Source organism: Acomys russatus, chromosome 3 (genome assembly GCF_903995435.1).
Source record: "Acomys russatus chromosome 3, mAcoRus1.1, whole genome shotgun sequence".
Classification (NCBI taxonomy): Eukaryota; Metazoa; Chordata; class Mammalia; order Rodentia; family Muridae; genus Acomys; species Acomys russatus.
In genome coordinates, this window is record NC_067139.1 from 32,101,995 (window position 1) to 32,120,526 (window position 18,532).

The 18,532-nt window shown below is 42.0% G+C and overlaps 1 protein-coding gene across 1 annotated transcript in view; it reads right to left on the reverse strand.

The window, feature by feature from the left end:
• Positions 1-18,532, reverse strand: part of Fam120a (family with sequence similarity 120A) — a 96,738-nt gene that overhangs the window by 27,785 nt on the left and 50,421 nt on the right. The window contains exons 8-10 of the mRNA XM_051170952.1: positions 11,778-11,865; positions 9,331-9,558; positions 6,752-6,926 (exon numbers count right to left, since the gene is read on the reverse strand). Coding sequence (XP_051026909.1) covers positions 6,752-6,926; positions 9,331-9,558; positions 11,778-11,865 — 491 coding nt within the window. The remainder of the gene's footprint in view (positions 1-6,751; positions 6,927-9,330; positions 9,559-11,777; positions 11,866-18,532) is intronic.

Sequence of the window (18,532 nt, forward strand, 5' to 3'; positions counted from 1 at the left end):
CTCCCCTTTGGTTTTTCGAGACAGGGTTTCTCTGTGTAGCTTTGGCTATCCTGAACTCACTTTGTAGACCAAGCTGGCCTCGAACTCACAGTGATCCACCTGCCTCTGCCTCACGAGTGCTGGGATAAAAGGCGTGCGCCACCACGCCCAGCCATGAAAGCCATTTTTTTACTCCTTGTGGATGTTGCCCACTCCAGAGCAGCAGGTAGAGGCAGTGAGGTGCACGACAGTCTACCTCCTTGCTCTGAGCACCTCCACAGTCCTCAAGGGTATGAGCTAAGAGGCTTTTCATCTGGACTGACACCATCCACGGAGAGAAGATGCTCAGTAGGACACAGGACACAGGTAGGCACAGTAGCAAAGATACGTAGATGATTGCGGCTCAGTCCTCTTCCTCCTCAGGTATGTGGCTCCTGGCATTTTAGAAACTCAAAAATTTAAGGACTTATGAACTAAGAACCAGCTCAAAGGAGTTACTGGCAGTGGTGATGGTTCTGGGTAACTATTTCTTGTGTTGATTAATTTGAAGTCTGTGAGAAAAAATGCCAGTGCTAGTATTGGAAAGCTGTATAGAATAAAGATATTCAGAGTGATTTATAAACAGCTTTCATAGAAGATACTGGAATGTGTGGGTGGAGGACATGCAGGCCTACAATCTCAATACTTGGGGTTGAGACAGAAAAATTATTAAATTCAAGCCCAGCTTGGGCTACAAGGCAAGATTCTTTCTCAATAAAAATCAAAAGAAATAAAGCTAGATAGATATAAAAGCATCGCTAATTCTAAAATGTATCAAAATGCTCCCCAATCCAGACTGAGCATTCGCATCCCTGCCTTAACCACCTGGGTACTGGGACTGCAGGAATATGCATATTCCACCTTCAAGAAACTCATCTAGCCGGGCGGCAGTGGAACACGCCTTTAATACCAGCACTCAGGAGGCAGAGGCAGGTGGATCACTGTGAGTTCAAGGCCAGCCTGGTCTACAAAGCAAGTCCAGGGCAGCCAGGGCTACACAGAGAAACCCAGTCTCAAAAAACCAAAAACAACAACAACAACAACAAAAACCCCTCATCTACTTTTTTTTTTTTTTTTTTTTTGCTTGGCAGTTCTAGGACTCAAACCCGGCCTTGGACATGTTACAAGTGTTCTATTATACCACTGAGTACACTGTCCCTGCCTCCACACGCCATCCCTTAATAAGCCTATACATTATTTTGAGTTATTAAAGAAGACTTCATAGATACAGGAAACATGAAGCAAGAAAACAATTGTTATTTTATTAAATGGATGATGAGTTTTGTTCTATTTTATTTGAGGCACAGTCTCATTATGTCCTTCAAGGTGGCCAGGAATTTACTATGGAAGGTCTCACTCTGACTCAGCCTTCTGAGCTACAATTACAGCTGTGTGCTACCACACACAGCTCAAGTGCATCATGGGGAATTCATCGAGCTTTATATCCTGAATGTTATTTACACTTTGCAGGTGTAGCAAAGACTCCTCACTCTCTTCTATCTTGCTGAAACCTGCATTTTACTTTTATGCTTTAAGTCATTTAGTTTTTCCCATCAGTCCTTGGAGAACACCAAATACTGGGGGTAAGTCAGAGGTCATGGGGTATATAGGCTCAGAAGAGGGTAGCACAGTGACAGAGCCTCCGGCCCAGCAGGGGCAAACCTAGGAAATTCCTTCACTCAAGATGGGAGGTGTGGCTTTGCTCAGGCAACAAAGAAACAGGGCTTCAGCCTCCCTGATATGAGCACTGTGCCTGTGTCCTCAGTTTGAGTGCCCACTCTGGGTTACTGTCTGTTGGAAGGACCCCACTGTTTGAGGTTGTGGTCCTCCTGGTCTGGATAGCTATTCTGAGCTCGGTGGAGGTGTAGGACTCCCTATGCTCAGCAGGGCCTCCGGCCCTCTGCCCAACTCCATCTGGAGTATCTTTAGACCAGATCTGATATATGTCCCTTGACACAGCTCCCTGCTAGCTCTCCCCTCCCTACACCTATAGGACAATTAGATACTATGTTCCTGTTTGTATAATAGAAGGTGCTGCCAAATGCAAAATAAGCATCCTTAAAGTGCCTGGTTCCAACCAATTATGAACGCCTATCCTGGAAGCCCTCGACCCACTCCCCAAGGGGTATACAGCCTTTGCTCTCCCTGAGTAAAGTTGAACTAGCTCCTGAAGTGGTTCCTGGAGTATTTGATATTTGTGCTTACAGCCTTTCAAGCCACGCCCCGTGCCTTGTCTGGTCTTTCTGCTCCCCTTGCCTCAGTAAGCTGGTGGCCATCAACCCCTAGAGAGAGGAGAACCACAGCTGTCTACAGGAAGGAACACTTTAACCTATTCCATCAACAGGAATCAGAATTCTACTGAAAACTTGATATCAACAAAGGTTCTTCCATTTGTAAGAACAATCTGTCATTCCCATGCTAGATGAGTGCACTACTACTGGGCTACATGGCCAGACCTTCCTGGAGAACTACTTTTTTGTTGTTTTTAAATTTTAAAGTGTGGGTATGTCCAAATATGTGATGGTCAGAGAAAAAAACTTCCAGGAGTCAATTCTCTCCTTCCACTATGTGGACTTCAGTAATCAGTCTTAGGTCACCAAGCTTCCATACCTGTGAGCTATCTTGATGGCTTGCTTTCTGATGAATTTCTTAAAAGTAAAATTACAGAGTTGAGGCATAAATGGAAAGAAATAGGAAATAAACTACCAGTATAATGCAATGACTTTTAAAAGGCTTGTGTGATTTTTCCCCCTTTTGTCTTCTTCATTTGCAGTGCTAGAGATTGAACTCAGGTCCTCCCATGTGCTAGACAGGTGTTCTTCCACTCAGTCATTTTCTAAGCCATGGCTGGGAAGTTTAAAGTGACTGATATCCTAGTCTAAATTAACTTTAGGTAAATGAACCTTAAACAAGAAATACAAAGACTAAGAATAAATGATGAACATGTCCACATGTCCTAATCACAGGACTATATTTACAAATGGGTATATCTCTCAAATCTAGTGAGAATTCAGTATTTTTAAACAAGGCTCAAGATTTCTTTATACACTTAGGATAGGTCTCTCTGCTAATAAGGCCATCTTGACAAATTTTATTTGCCATGGTAACCACCATCAGGAACTTATTTCTATGTGTTCGGAGGTTACTTTGCACCAGCTACTGGAGTTCACCCACAAGGGTCTTACTATGGAAAGAACCATCCTACACAGATCTGCTGTCACAGGACACGTCTGTGGCTCATGGCTTTCCTTCCATATATCAGTGATCTCATGTACTCTACAGGTCATTCAGGAGTGGCCACAGGTTAGAGTGACATCCCAAGACTGAAATTCAATCATTTGAAGTTCTAAGGGTTTCATTAACTAACTACACAGTGTCTTCAGGGACCCTTCCTTTCCCATATAATGTCCTCGGCCCCACATTATTTCTAGACTGACCCCAAACCTTGAATGATCCTCTTAGTCCTATACAAAGATTAGAAACAAAGAGTACAAAAATGGGGAGGGGGTATCTTAGCACTAAGCCTTCAAAGATCCTCAGTAATTATACACTCTCTCACAGAGAAATTCTAATTTCCTAATACACTAAAAAAACTCATGTATTCACCTCAATAAATCATAACCATCCATTTGTAACAATTGCTCATTAATATTCCCCCTGCCCCCAACACACACACGGTTTTCTCTGTGTAGCCATGCTGCTTTGGAACTTTCCTCTGTAGACCAGGCTGGGCTCAATCTCAGAAATCCACCTGCCTCTGCCTCCCAAGTGCTGGGATAAGAGACATTCACCACCATCACCTGGCCAAATGTTTATTTTGTGACTGCCTAATAGACACTCCTACAGAAGTCACACACTCAGTAGCAGTAAGATATGTTGATAGAATTGATTCCAAATACTTGTCACCTAAGCACAAAGCCACATTTGACAAGAAGCTACCTCACCAAGAAGAGACTTGATACCCTATGAGCATATAAAGAGGGAGGAAGTCTCCCTCAGTCATAGTCATAGGGAAGAGGAGTAAGGGGAAAATGGAAGGGAGGGAGGAATGGGAGGATACAAGGGATGGGGTAACCATTGAGGTGCAATAAGAATAAATTAATAAAAGAAAAGAAAAAGAAAAAGAAAAGACATTGAAAACAGCTGCTCCTGAATCCTGGGTGAGTACGAGCTTTATCGTCTGGTCAGTTTTGGGTTGGTGCATGAGAAGGGAGCAACAGTCTACTTGGCCTTCTGAAGGTTTTGACTCAGGCCTTACTACCAGGGGATTATGAAGGAGGGGGAGTTGGTGATAGAAAATCCAGAAGCACAGGCTGGTCTGCAAAGCAAGACTAATTTATTTTGTTTTATATGTACTGTGTAACCCTGCATACATGTTGTGCACCACGTGAGATGCAATGCCTTCAGAGGGCAGAAGAGCAAATCAGGTTCCCAAGAACTGGAGTTATAGGTGGTTGTGAGCCAGCATGTTGGGCCTGGGAACAGAACCACTGGTCCTCTCCAAGAATATCAAGTGCTTTGGACTACTGAGCCACCTCTCCAGTGAACCAAATTATTGTAATGTCAAAAAATAAAAACATAATTTCTATTGCTTTAAAAAAAAAAAAAAGCCATCTCACTGCTGTGTGAGAAGATGACCTTTCGTTCCAAAGCCTACCTGGCCAGGCCCACTCAGGCACACTGTTACTTGGTTCCTTTTCCCCCAAAGCAAGCCCGAATACCTTCTCATCCTCAGCTTCTCCTGCCCTTTTCAGGAATAGTGGATCCAAAGAATTGACACCACTCCCCCCCCGCACACACACACAAACAACACCCCACCGCTCAGGTTCTTCAGCCTGAGCCCAGAACACTGGCTCCTTATTTGCACTTATTTCTACTCGAGCACATACGTTTTCTCTCTAGAGATCCTTCCTAGTGAAAAAGAAGTCAAAGTATTTAGTTTTCAAATTTTATAAAGGTAAAGGAAGGGAAGAGGCAGCCCCAGTCATATTCACATCCTAACGCCAGGGCCTTTCTGCCATCTCAGCTGTGTCTAAAGAGAAGAGGACATGAGGAACAGCTTGCCACCTCCACCCTTGTACATCCTCCCATGCTCCTTTCTCTCTCAAATAGGTCAGCAGCCTGCACACTGGGGTGCCTGCCTGAGCCACCTCATATTTTCTTAGCCCAATCTTTGCTTTCCTTGATGGTTAATTCCCATGGGGTCTCCAAGGCCTGCTTGGAACAAAATTAAAGGTAGGTAGGCATTACTAAGGAAAAGGCTTTGCCTGGCCCCTAACATCCTCCACTCCTTATGTACTTTACACATCAGCTTTCCAAAAGACTCGTCTCTGCTGCCTGCAGACCTGAAGCAAGATGTACGAGGTCAAGATTGTTCTCTTAGTGTCTCTGGTATGGCAGCACACCACAACACTAAGACCCCAGGCCTGAGGGGGAGAAACCAGTCACACCAGGTTCTGTGGAGACGGCATAAGTGATTACTGGAAACTCTATGAAGAATAGCCCTGCTTTAAACACATAAGCAAATAAACTAAAGAACATCCTTTGAGAAATCAATCCAGTCTCTGGAGCTGAGGATGAGGGCTGAGAAGAGGCCCAGGTCAGAGGCACAGGAATCCATAGGCTTTTGATACCTGATAGAGAGAAGCCCTGATGGACCAGCATCACATCTGCCAGCTACAGTTCACAAGCAACTCAGCTGCACCTTTCATGTAACTAGCTCTGAGACAGGGGAAAGAAGGGCATTTGTTTTAAAGTCTTATAGGTTATAACTTTGGCACAGGAACAACAAAAAGAAATTTTAAACCAGCTGTTTTGGCTCATAACCTGTAACCCCAGACCTCAGGAGGTTGAGGCAGGAGGATAGCGTTAGCTCAGACTGGCCTGAGCTACAGTGTAAGATCCCATAGATTGAGTTTGAAGTTCCTATGCTCAGAACTATACAAGCCAGGTAGGAAGTGCCGGCCATGTGTGTCACCATCTAGTGAGGCTAGTGAGGTCAACATTCACTCACCACAGCCAGAGTCACAACCAAAGGACCTTACTTGAGAGAATTCATAATATTCTGATTTTAGATTCTATGTTTTAGAGATCCTTTCTATACTTCCTAGCATGTAGTGATTTTTGTATTCTTAAATTGTAGATAAAAATGTCAAGAAGAAAGGGCGGATTTCGCAAAATATGACACAGGCCTCATGAAAGACAATGCTTTGGCCCTCAGCTTTGACCAGCATTATAAACAGTCCTTTCCAGTGTCCCTCCCCTCCCCCCAAGTTGATGAGCTGAAGTGGCCATACCCAGGCAAACCATGGCAGTTCTGAAGTGAGTCCACTATGGTGGCAAAACCTTACTGGAGCTGCTCTCCAAACCTGAGCTGCTGGAGAGCATGTATCTGTGCCTCATGGGCAGGGGGCAGACTCATTTTGGCTACTAAAACAGGGCAATTAGAGAGAGTGATGGCTACTCAAGATGTTTTCAGAGAAAATCAAGTTTAACACGGAAACCTGCTGCTTTATTCTTTTACCAGATAAGCATCATTACTAAAACAGTACCAAGTGTGGCTTCTCCTCCTGTTCTGAGGGCTCAACACTGTCCTGCCATCCCGAGAACAACCCACCTCCTGCACAAGGAGGGTCTCAGGCAACTCCGCCATGATACGTCTAAGGCTTTAGAAAACGCACAAGAGATTACGAGGAACCGAGGGAAACAAACAATGGATTGTTACAGTACATACATTCTGGTGGAAGTCTGTTCTTTCTAAAAGCAAGTCTCTCAGTTTTCTTTCTGCTTTCTGCCAAACTAAACAGGACTCCGTAAACATACTGACGAACTGGCCTATAGAGCAGGGCGGCCGGAGGCAGGTCTTTGTTGGCTTCATCTTCAATAGAAACAGCAATTTTGATTTCACCCTTTGCATGGAAGAAAGCAGAATAATATTGCACATTTTTCATGTTGAATTTATAAGAAACTCACAGCAATATACTGCATCATCCATTAATGACATAGCTATTCTATCCCAATGGCTTAACAACTCGCCTACAGTGAGATGTTTAGGAGAGTTCACTGGCAGTCTGTGGTCCAAATGTATGTCCAGAGACTCAAAATTAATCCTATTATTACTTTATCTTTAATCCAAAACCAAGAACAAAAGAAACCACATAGATGAGCCAAAGTCTTTTAAACATTCTACACAGATAACACCAGACAACAAATACAGAAGAAAGCATGAAGAATCTACACCTTTTATTCATAGGTCAAGATGGTCAGATGTAATAAAATTTGTAATATTCAATGACCTGTACAAAATCCAAGGAATGCAGTATTCCGAAATGAAAGCCATATTTTTACCAAGCTTTTCCATGAAAAGTTACATGTTAAAAATGATCTCCCTAAGAGAACTCTTTACACATGACCTCAGCGTTTCCCCCATGTAGTAGGTGCTTACCATGTGTCTTGCCATGGTCAAGGCCACAGACAGTGGCTGGGACAGAAGATGAAAGCATTCCATCCCCAGCTCAGGCCCCAATATGGTAAGGCCTTCATCTAACCCAAGAACATGCCACCAAGAAACAAGCCATTGTGGTGTTTAGGAGTTGACTACTGCCAAACTTCAATTGCATAGTATCACAATACATCAAAATGCTCAAGGAATTTTACTTATGTATTATTTGTAACAAAAATACACGCATGACTTTCAATGAATATTAAACACTACTATTAATATCCACCTTGTATATTTAATCTTTCACACAAATTTATTTCAAAATTGCTTTTCTCCTTATCCTCAATACTTTCTTTCCTCTTCACTAATACAATAGTTAAATATACTCTAAAATACTCATTTATTATGACGATTTCTCTTACTAGTAATTCTCAAACATTACTACGAAGCCTTCTTCATGTTACTGTGACTGACTCAAATGCACATCATGGCTATTCAGCTAATAGGAAACGGTATGTATGCAATGCAGCCTAAACTCTCCCTGTACTGAAAAATCCTAAATAGTACTTTTAAAATCTGAAAAGACGGTTAATTTTACTTTTCTCAAGCCTGGACATTGTCAATCTTAATTTGAAATTTGTTAAGAACAGAAGAAAGCTATTAAGACCACCTGCACTCTTCACATGGCTCTACACAATTGCCCAGGCATCAAAGCTGGCTGCATGGATGCAGAAAGCGCCTCCCATGCCCCTAGTACCTCACACTGTGCCACAAGGAATCAGTGCCATCTTTATACATGTTCTTTTGAAAAATGTCTTCCAAAATACTGGATTCTTAACTACACCATAACAAAACCACAACAAAAAAAATTGCAATTTTTGATGATTCTCTAAAATAATGTTTTTCTTACGACCACAATCTGACCATTGATATTCATGCATGCCCGTGTTAAACAGTAAGACAAGACTTGGAGGCAGTGACAAGTAAAAAGTAAATGAATTATCAGTTGAGTTAATAGCACTGGTTAAATACTCTCTGTGTTTGGATGAGTCACAGTCCACCTCATGAGAACTGTGAAACAGGAAGGAGCCTTTTGCATTTACTGACTCCATTTTACAAGCCACAAATGGATTGCAGAAAATAGAGGCAGGGGAATAACAGGGGCCGTGTAATGAAGAAAACATGTTGATAAATAAGATAGTAATAAACCAATTCTGTATGACAAATTTATCACTGAAGTAATTTGTGCCAACACAAAGACAATAAATTGCTGAGAAAATTTAGATACACAAGAGATACACTGAGACACAAGATTAAAAACCAAGGTCAATGACATGCATATATTTAGCTACCCATTTGAAAGTAAGATACTAACAAAGCAAATTTTGCCACTATATAAAAAGATAATGTACATTTTAATATGTACATTTTAATAAAATTTTGTATTTCATTTTTGGGTCCTATCATTAAGACTGCAGTCAACAAAGTAGAGGAACAAATGCACGGAATACTAGTAAAGGAGAAACGTTATTGCCTGAGGACAAATAATAAAGAAGTCAGGTACCACTGACGACATTAGAATTAAACTGACATTACAACACAAATATGGTGTAAAAAAGTCTTTACCAAGAAAAAAGTATGAATCATGAAACAATTTCACTAGGGGTTAAAAAAAGGTTGTATTAAATTGAAGAGGAAAGTTAAGATTTTATGATTTGCTTTTAAATTGCATTTATAGAGACAAATTTTAATCTTTTGTTTAATGTTTAGAAACTGGAAATACTTTATAAAGAAAAAATGTTTCAAAAGGAAAAAAAGGGATGCAATAGCTATCAAATACTTAAAGCTACTCCAAGGCCCCTGGACACTACCTTTGTCAGGACGTGGAAGATATAGGGGTACATCAGTCCCTTCTTGTGCCTGTGCTCAGCCACTCTCAGCACCTCAGGTGCAACAGGGGGCAAGGGAGGTGTGGTGATGTCCATGTGGTTCCTGGTGGGCATCGACAGGAGGCACGGGATTGGCTGGACAGTGCCCATATGACTCCCTTTGCCTTCAGCTAGCTGGCTTCCCGAAGAGGCAGTGGATGAACCTTCTGCCTACAGAGCAAAGGGCAGAGAGTGGAGAAAGGAGTTCATGTCTCATTCTTATAATGTCAAACATACAAGGCATAGGGATGACTCTTGCCTGCAGTGGCCAGATTCAGTGCCAACCAAAAGGCAGGGTGGCCAGAGGACATACTTACCTGTTCCTCCTCAGACTGCCTTTCACATAAACACCAACAACACATGCTGTACCACACAAGGCAGCACACACTGCCTCCTGTTGTGTGAGGGACTAGAAGACTCATCTCAAGATGCAGCTCTAGCTCTAGCTCCCCAACCCTAGGCTCCCTAACATGGTGTTTCCAGCTCTCTGAAGCAGCCCCATTCTCTGACCATCACCAAGTGTTTCTGTTTCTATTGTCCATAAGATCTTGGTTAAAGTCTTACTCTTTAAGAAGCTAGCACTCAAAGCATTTGACCACTGTTCTATAATCAGTAATTTAAAACACTGAATTCATACCAGGTCTGCCTTCGGCCTTGTTATTGCTGGTACTCAAGAATAAAATTCCCTTCTAAAATTTCCTCTACAGTCATGATAAAGCCCCAAATTTAATTACACACAGGCAAAAGTAAAACAGAGTAATAACAGCAACAATGCAGAACACCACAAAAACAAAAAACACCACAATGACTCAGACCTATAAAAATGGATAATACATTTCTAGGTGAAAAACACCCATTCTGTTAACAATTGCTCACACAAACAACAGGCATGGGTACAGGGCAGGAAAGCTGGACCACAATGGACTAACTCTGGGTTGCACCAGTGCCAGGCAGGACTCCAAGAAAAAAAGGGGTAGAGGCAGATGCCCTGGCATGCTTTGAACTGTCTGAAAAAGTGCCTAGGAGTAATTATTATTTGCACAATTAACTTTTTTTCTTGATCAAAATGCTGGAAACAAGAACTGCTTATTGTTTGATTTGATGTCTTCCTAAAACATGTATGTTTTGTGTTTTGGAATAAATGTCTTCATTACAAGAGTATATAATTGAGTGCTAATTTTACCCTTTAATACACAAGTGCCAAATTTGGTCTTAAAAGAAGAGCCCATGTACCAAGAAGAGACTTGATACCCTATGAGCATATAAAGGGGGAGGAGGTCTCCCTCAGGCACAGTCATAGGGGAGAGGAGTAAGGGGAAAATGAGAGGGAGGGAAGAATGGGAGGATACAAGGGATGGGATAACCATTGAGATGTAACAAGAATAAATTAATTAAAAAAATTATTTTTGAAAAAAAAAAAAAAAAAAAAAGAGCCCATGAAAAATTCACAGGGCCTTTCTACGCTCTCCCTCTTCATAATAACATAGATACAAAACAGTGCAAAGTATTTTGCCAGATTCTTTCATGAATAGCAGCTTCTCATGAAGTTTTGTTTTTTAGATATGTTTATTTATTACATATACAGTGTTCTGCCTACATGTATGCCTGCACACCAGAAGAAGGCATCAGGTCTCATTATAGATGATTCTGAGTTACCATGTGGTTGCTGGGAATTGAACTTAGGACCTCTAGAAGAGCAGACAGCGCTCTTAACCGCTGAGCCATCTCTCCAGCCCCTCATGAGGTATTATTATTGCATATTTCTAGTTGACCCACCGTCATTCAGTGGACTCAGGGTTTTAAGTTAACCTCTGATGCCCGGATGCCCGGATGCCCTTTTGAACCTAGAGTCTTCTATCCCCCAGGGACCACAGGTGGCAGACATACTCTCGCAAATCAAAAAACACAAAAGGGTTTCCAGAAGTCACTACTAGCAGACAGAAGTAGGTAAGAGAGAAATAGAATTGAGTTTACTTTTTTGGAGACAGTATCTTACTATGTAGTCCGGGCTGGCCTGGAACTCACAGATCTACCTGCCTCTGCCTCTGCCTTCCTAGTGCTGGGATTAAAGATGAGCCCTCCCACACCCAGTTACTTCTACTTTTACCAAATACACTCCAGGTGCTTTTTCAAACAATCTTCACAACGTCCCCTTAAAAGAGGGCACAGGAAGGCTCAAGTAGTAGGTTCTGAAGAGGAAGGAATGCTATGGGAGCCATGCTTCCCAGGCCAAGCAGACTAAGGCAGTTCTAAACAATCCCTTCCCTTTCTGAGCTCTCTGGAAAGCATCTGACTCATGACACATTTCAGAAAGGATTTATCTTTAACTTGGTCACCAGTGTGCATGCTCAGTCAGAAACTAAGCAGTAGAAGATGTGTGGGTTCTGTACCTTTACTTGGTCTCCTGGATCTCCCCGGGCCAGTGGCTCTGCATGGCTTCCTGTCTTCTCCCAGCCAATCTTGCTCCCGCTGACATGGCTAAACACAAATAAACAGGTTCAATGAACACTATGGACAAAGCCACCTCACAGTGACAAAAGAGCCCAGCTATGTCTGGTGACTCAATAGCAACAGCAGTAACTTCTCATGCTCTAATGGCCTTATATTTTCCTCATGATTCTATTTCAGGAATATTTCCTACTGCTTTAAAGGGAAAAGAGGCTATCAAGTATGATTCTTAAGTGTAAGGTAACAAAACTTTTACAGGTACCTCGCCTTCATGGGGAAGAGTGTCAACCACCAGTAGAAAGGGAAGAAAAGTAGAGTGTAGGCACAGGAGATATATGAACTCGAGTTTAGAGAACAGGGACAGATTCCTACTTGGGAAACAGCTTGGTGGCAAAAAAAGAATGGGGGGGCAGTATGGAAAAAGGAGGATGTATTTCAAGCAGTTCCTGATAAACTGGAAAGCAACTTATAAGCTGCCTGAAGCCTCTGAAAACACTTTACTGGGCAGTATTTTCAAAAGCCTGAAATGCAGCAAGGAGTTGTCTGGGTAAGCATTACTTCATAAATTCTTCTTTCACTTGTACTTAAAGAACACAATATTAGCAGGCAAATAGACATGGTCCCTAGCAAAGGTAAAAAGTGCTGTCCTATAGGTAGTGGGGACAGAAGGGGCTTGACACAAGAAGGTGGGGCCGGGAAGAAAGCCAGCCAACAGGGTGTGAATGGCTGGGGCTGATCTGGGTACGTGGTTCTAACATCCATCCTTCATTGGCAGCCCTGTATGCCTAAATTCTGTGATAACTACAGAAGATGCCACTTCAGAATACTGGCTTACCTTTCTCATTGAACTATATGGCTATACTCACTAATCAATTTCACTTTAGTTTTATCCAGAAGAGGTAAGGAAAACATTATAAAAGCTGTCCCATCCACCTTGATTCCACTCACTACATGGCAGGTTCTTCTAGCCAAAGACACTGCACAATTACATAAAAAGGTAAAGGGCTTCCACTATATCTAGGTTGCCAGGGTCAGAAAAACCATTGTTCTGTACAATGGTTACTACTATGTATAAAGACTCAATTGCAACTTAACACACAGTGATGACCAAGAGGCAAAAAGAACACAATCACCTCTGGTGAGTGAAGGACCACATTTGTGGGGGGGGAAAACACAAAGAGGAAATGCTCTGACAGTTGAGTGGGCAGAGACCAAGAGAAGGGTCCACTCATAGATCGCCATCACTAACTTGTTGAGTGCATGTTGTCCAACTTGAGTCAGTAAATGGACCGCTGAGAATGCAGAGATGTGATGCACATGACACAGGGAGGCACAGGGAACGATAAACCATTCAGTGTACAGCCAAGGTGCAGACCTTGCTTATTACTTATGTGACATAAAAATAGCAGAGGTTCTGAGACTGCTTCTAGGTAAGAAAACTGCTTGAAATGTTCACTGAGTGCACAGATGTGTGTGCAGTATTCCTGGGGTTACCTGAAAACTGGATGGCAACAGTAGGAAGGAAAGCTGAAGGAAAGGGGGACACACTTCTCTGCTGACTCTACAGCTCAGGTGCAGTGCCATGCTACCTAACACCCCTCAGAAACTCCACTGGCCTGTTCTGTTCTACATATGCCATCAAGTTGAAAATACAATAATGCCGTCACCCTGATTGATGCTCACAAGACAGGCTACCATTATTCTTCCCGGAAAGTATATTGACCATAGCCAATTTTAAAATAGTCTAGTCCACTTAAATAGAGTAGCCATTACTTTACAATGTAAGAAAGCAAAGTACATGGTCAGGTTAAATGCTTTGCTTTGAAGAACAGATGAAGTTCAGCATTCTGTAATTCATTTGTCACAAATGATAACACCATAGCTTATTCTTAGAACCAGATGTCTCACCAACTAACATTAGCTCTCTTTGAATTTAACTGCATAAGTATTTGATGATCAAATTCAGGAACAAAGAAATAAATCTACCCCTGACCCCCAAGAAAAAGGTACTGGACTCAGTCCCAGATGTACCACTCCAGATTCTGCCACATACTGTCACAGGACAGCCAGCTGTACATACAGTTCTACATACATACAAAAACACAAGCAAGCAAGCACTTCAACTCTGACTCTGTCTCTGTGAAGACAGCTGCAGAGGGAAATGCCAATGAAACAGAACAAGCTGTGTAGGCTGCCAGGCTGCTAGGCAGCACCACACTAGTGATGTTTAGATCACAGGAACCTGTTGAAGGTAGCAATGTGTTCTAGCCCTAAACAATCCCATCCCACATGAGGTCTCCCTTCAGAGAAGAGGCAAACTTCTTTCCCATCTGACAGTAGGACATGGCTCATGCTTTTCAAGACACCAGTGTCTGCGAGCTCTGTATGTGATAAGATTAATATGAAACAGCTAGCAGGCAGATAGAATACAGACTCTCTTGCTGAAAAAATAAATATCAAAGTTATTTTTCCCAACATATAAAATTCTGAGTTGCCTCAATGGAAAGACCTTAGAAATGTGTTAACAGAATCAAAATGTAAATGTGAGTTCTGGCACACTAGCCCAACCACTCAGAAGAAAGTCATCTGCTGCACACAGCACACCATTCCCCAGCTGTCTGTAATATCCTTGAACCCCAAAATAGGGAAAGAGGAATTCTCAGTTAGTCACCTTTAAAAAAAAAGAAAAGAAAAAAGAAAGAAAGAAAGAAAGAAAGACAGAAAGCCCATATCTAGAGTCTCTATGTCCTGAAATACGAGATCAAGGCACTGAACAAAATTCTTTAGCTATCTTACACTAAAAACCAAATCATTGTTTTACTTTTGTATTGCTCTAATATTTAATTTTTGAACAGTGTGACAGCTACCATTTATTCTAGATATATTAGCTTATATAATTCACAAACAACTCAGCAAAACCCTCTTCCACATGTGAGCAGGAAGCTACGTAACCACAGTTAAAATGCCAACCCAGACCCTGTAAGGGCAAGAAGCAGCCCAGCAAGCCTTTGAACATTGGAACGTTGGCGTTCAGCAGCCATTTTTTTCCAGGACTCATTTTCCACAGGTTAGATGTGATCCTCAGGGAGTCACATGCTATTAGAATTAGTGGAAGAAGCTTATGCAAGAAATACTACCAAATTACAGGACAATGTAACTCAAAATCAACAATACACATTGCACATCTTATTGTACTGGATTCTCTCTCTACCTAAGACACATACATCATGTTCACAAAAACAAGGCAAGTCTTTACAAAGCCACAAAACTGAAATGTTCATTCTGTCTGAATAATGACTCTTTAATATACATTTAAAAACACCAGTAAAAAGCAATATTTATCAAATGAGCATTATTTATTAAACATTAAGTATTCATACATTATACTTACATGCCCAACTATACTTAAATAATAAGCATATTAAGTATAAAAGAAAAGGAAAAGGACAAACTGTCCCTAAGACATTATTATAAAATATATTTTAGTATATGCAGAGAAATATAAGGTGTTATGTATAAGCAATCTTTGGCTGGCCACCATGTAGACTTGGAATTGTGCAGTATTTTTTAGTGTTTGAACTCTACATAACTATGTCTACTAAAGGTGGTAATTAGAAAAACTATGTAAGAATTTAATGCCTTTAATCCCAGCACTAAGGAAGCAAAGGCAGGAGGATCTCTGTGAATTCGAGGCCAGCCTGGTCTACTGAGAATCCAGGATAGCCAAGGCTACACAGAGAAACTCTGCCTTAAAAAACAAACAAAGGCACAAAAAAAAAAAAAAAAAAAAAAAACCAAGTTATTCATCTCCTTTGATTTAAATCTTACAAGTCCAAATAAATCTACAAAAGCAATTCAAAACAAACACTTCCAATATAGACCCAACTGTAATTCTTACTCCAAAACATAACTCAAAGGTTCAATAGAGGCCAGGAAAAGAAAAAAAGAAAAAAAAAAAAAAAAAAACATTACCAACTTTTTTTGGGGGGGGGGAGGGGGGAGCAAGAAGTGTGTTCTGGTGTCCATACAGCTTACCTCTTCTGGTGGCCTGGCTGGGTGGCAAGTGGCCACCCACATCACAGAAGACCCCAAAGGAAGGAAGGGTTGGGCAGAGCCACATCTCATTCATCCAACCGGAGAAACCAAATGCTAGACAAGCATTAAACAATAAAGGGCAATGAAGGAGTAAAGCATGGGGACTGCTCAGCTCGTGCTGTCCACAGCCTGGCAGCGTGGCCTGGCCATCTGCCCACCAGTCAATAGGAGCCTCTGTAGCCTCTGTGGCCTTGTGGGAGGACATCTCTGCAACACAGGTGATGCTCCCTGCACAGATGCCCTGCTAGTCCTCTAGAAGCTCAGAAAGCTCTCTTAACTGCTGAGCCATCTCTCCAGTCCATTACTTTTTGTTATTTAAAAATATTTACCTTATTATTTGCAGGAAACTTTTTTTGCTTTTTATTTCTTCTGAAACAGTCTCCAATCAGCCATCATCTTACTTAAGGTTGAGGAAATGAGACCACTTACTCTGTAGACCATCCTAGATCACAATCTGGCTAATTGCACCCAGTATAGTACCACACAAAATAAACTCAAGGAAATGTCTCTAAATTAGGAGCTGACGGTCTGTTTTCTGCCATGGCATTTCATCCTAACTACAGAGTATTTATGGCGTGTACTGTGCTTGGTAAGAAGCATGGCCAAGTAGTTTTGGGGCGAGAGCTAGCAAGGAGAGTCACACAGAGGTGTAGGTTATGAGGACACTGAAAGGACTCTCTTCTCTGCTAGTTTACAGTACAGACACCTTAAGGGTTGACAATCCTCTGCTGAAGGGGTTGGAATTATACTTCTGAGACTCAACTGTATACTCCTTTCTTTAAAAAACAAAAACAAAAACAAAGGTCTTTGCAGGCCAGGGCCCATTCAGCTCTGCAAGGCCAGGCCTAGAGACCAACACTTAATCTGTCCTCTGCTTTCTAAATTTCCTTTGGGATGCTATTTGCCATTGTAGACAGTCCTCCAGTACAACATACCATCAAAGCACACTTCCTCAGCCATGTCTACTGGCAAATACAAGTGCTCAAGCATTTCTTAGGTAAACAAATAGATAATGTCCTTTCCCTCAAGACTCCTAAAAACATAGTGTTGGTCAAGCCCACATCAAAGGGAAAATTCTGACTTACTATTCCTACTGTTTTGTTCCTGCTTTGTTTGAGTTTTTGAAAACAAGATCTCACTATGTACTCCAGATTGGCGTTAACTACTATGTAATCCAGGCTGGCCTCAAACCTACATTAATCCTCCTGCCTCGGACTTCCAAGTACTAGAATTATGAGTCTTATTTATTATTAAGATACTAGACCTGAGGGGCTGGAGAGATGGCTCAGCAATTAAGAGCACTGGATGCTCTCCCAGAGGTCCTGGGTTCAATTCCCAGCAACCACATGGTGGCTCACGAGCATCTGTAAAGGGGTCTGATGCCCTCTTCTGGTGTGCATGAAAACTGAGCATTCATATACATAAAATAAATAAATAAATCTTTAAAAAAAAAAGATACTAGACCTGGGGGTTGGAGAGATGGCTCAGTGGTTAAGAGCACTGTCTGCTATTCTAGTGGTCCTGAGCTCAATTCCCAGCCACCACATGGTGGCTCACAACCATCTATACTGAGATCTGATGCCCTCTTCTGGCCTGCAGGTATACATGCAGATAGTGCACTCATATACACAAAAGTAAATAAATAAATCTTTTTCTTTTAAGATTTATTTATTGATTATTATGTATACAGTATGTCACCTGCATGTCAGAAGAGAGCACCAGATCTCATTATAGATGGTTGTGAGCCACCATGTGGTTGCAGGGAATTGAACTCAGGACCTTTGGAGGAACAGCCAGTACTCTTAACCTCTGAGCCATCTCTCCAGCCCACTAAATGAATCTTTTTTTTTTTTTTTTCTAAATAAATCTTTAAAAAAAGAAAAGAAAGACACTACAAAACACTTTATGTTTTGATACAAGGTCTCATCATGCTGCTTAAGCTGCCTGAGTGCTTGGGCTCACGAGATCCCACTGCCTCAGACTCCTGAGCAGCTCACGGGGTCCCACTGCCTCAGACTCCTGAGCAGCTCACGGGATCCCACTGCCTCAGACTCCTGAGCAGCTCACGAGATCCCACTGCCTCAGACTCCTGAGCAGCTCACGGGATCCCACTGCCTCAGACTCCTGAGCAGCTCACGGGACCCCACTGCCTCAGACTCCTGAGCAGCTGGGACTACTAAGCCCAGGGTCCAGAGCCACTAAGAGCACCAAGGTCTGTTCTCATATGTAGACGTGAGCTGCACATAACACACTCTACACACAACACACTTTGGCCTAGGATCCTCCCTGAGGACTGTAACCCCACCTATATCAAAGGATCTGCCATAAGCAAAGCTTCAAGTCCAGGGCTTCAGGAAGAAGCTCCTTCTATCCTCTGCCACCTTCCTCAAATTTCTAACACAATTTTATATTTCCTGTTATAAGTGAGACAACCAATTCAAGGAATTAATCCCTGGATCACACAACTCTAGTCCAACCTTGACTGGAGTCTATATATGTAGCAAGTTTCCGGAAGAACACTTTCTCTATGGTAATGGCAAAACACTAACTGCCTGCACCAGCAGTTCACATGCCCTTTGCAAGAACAAGATGGACAGGAAAT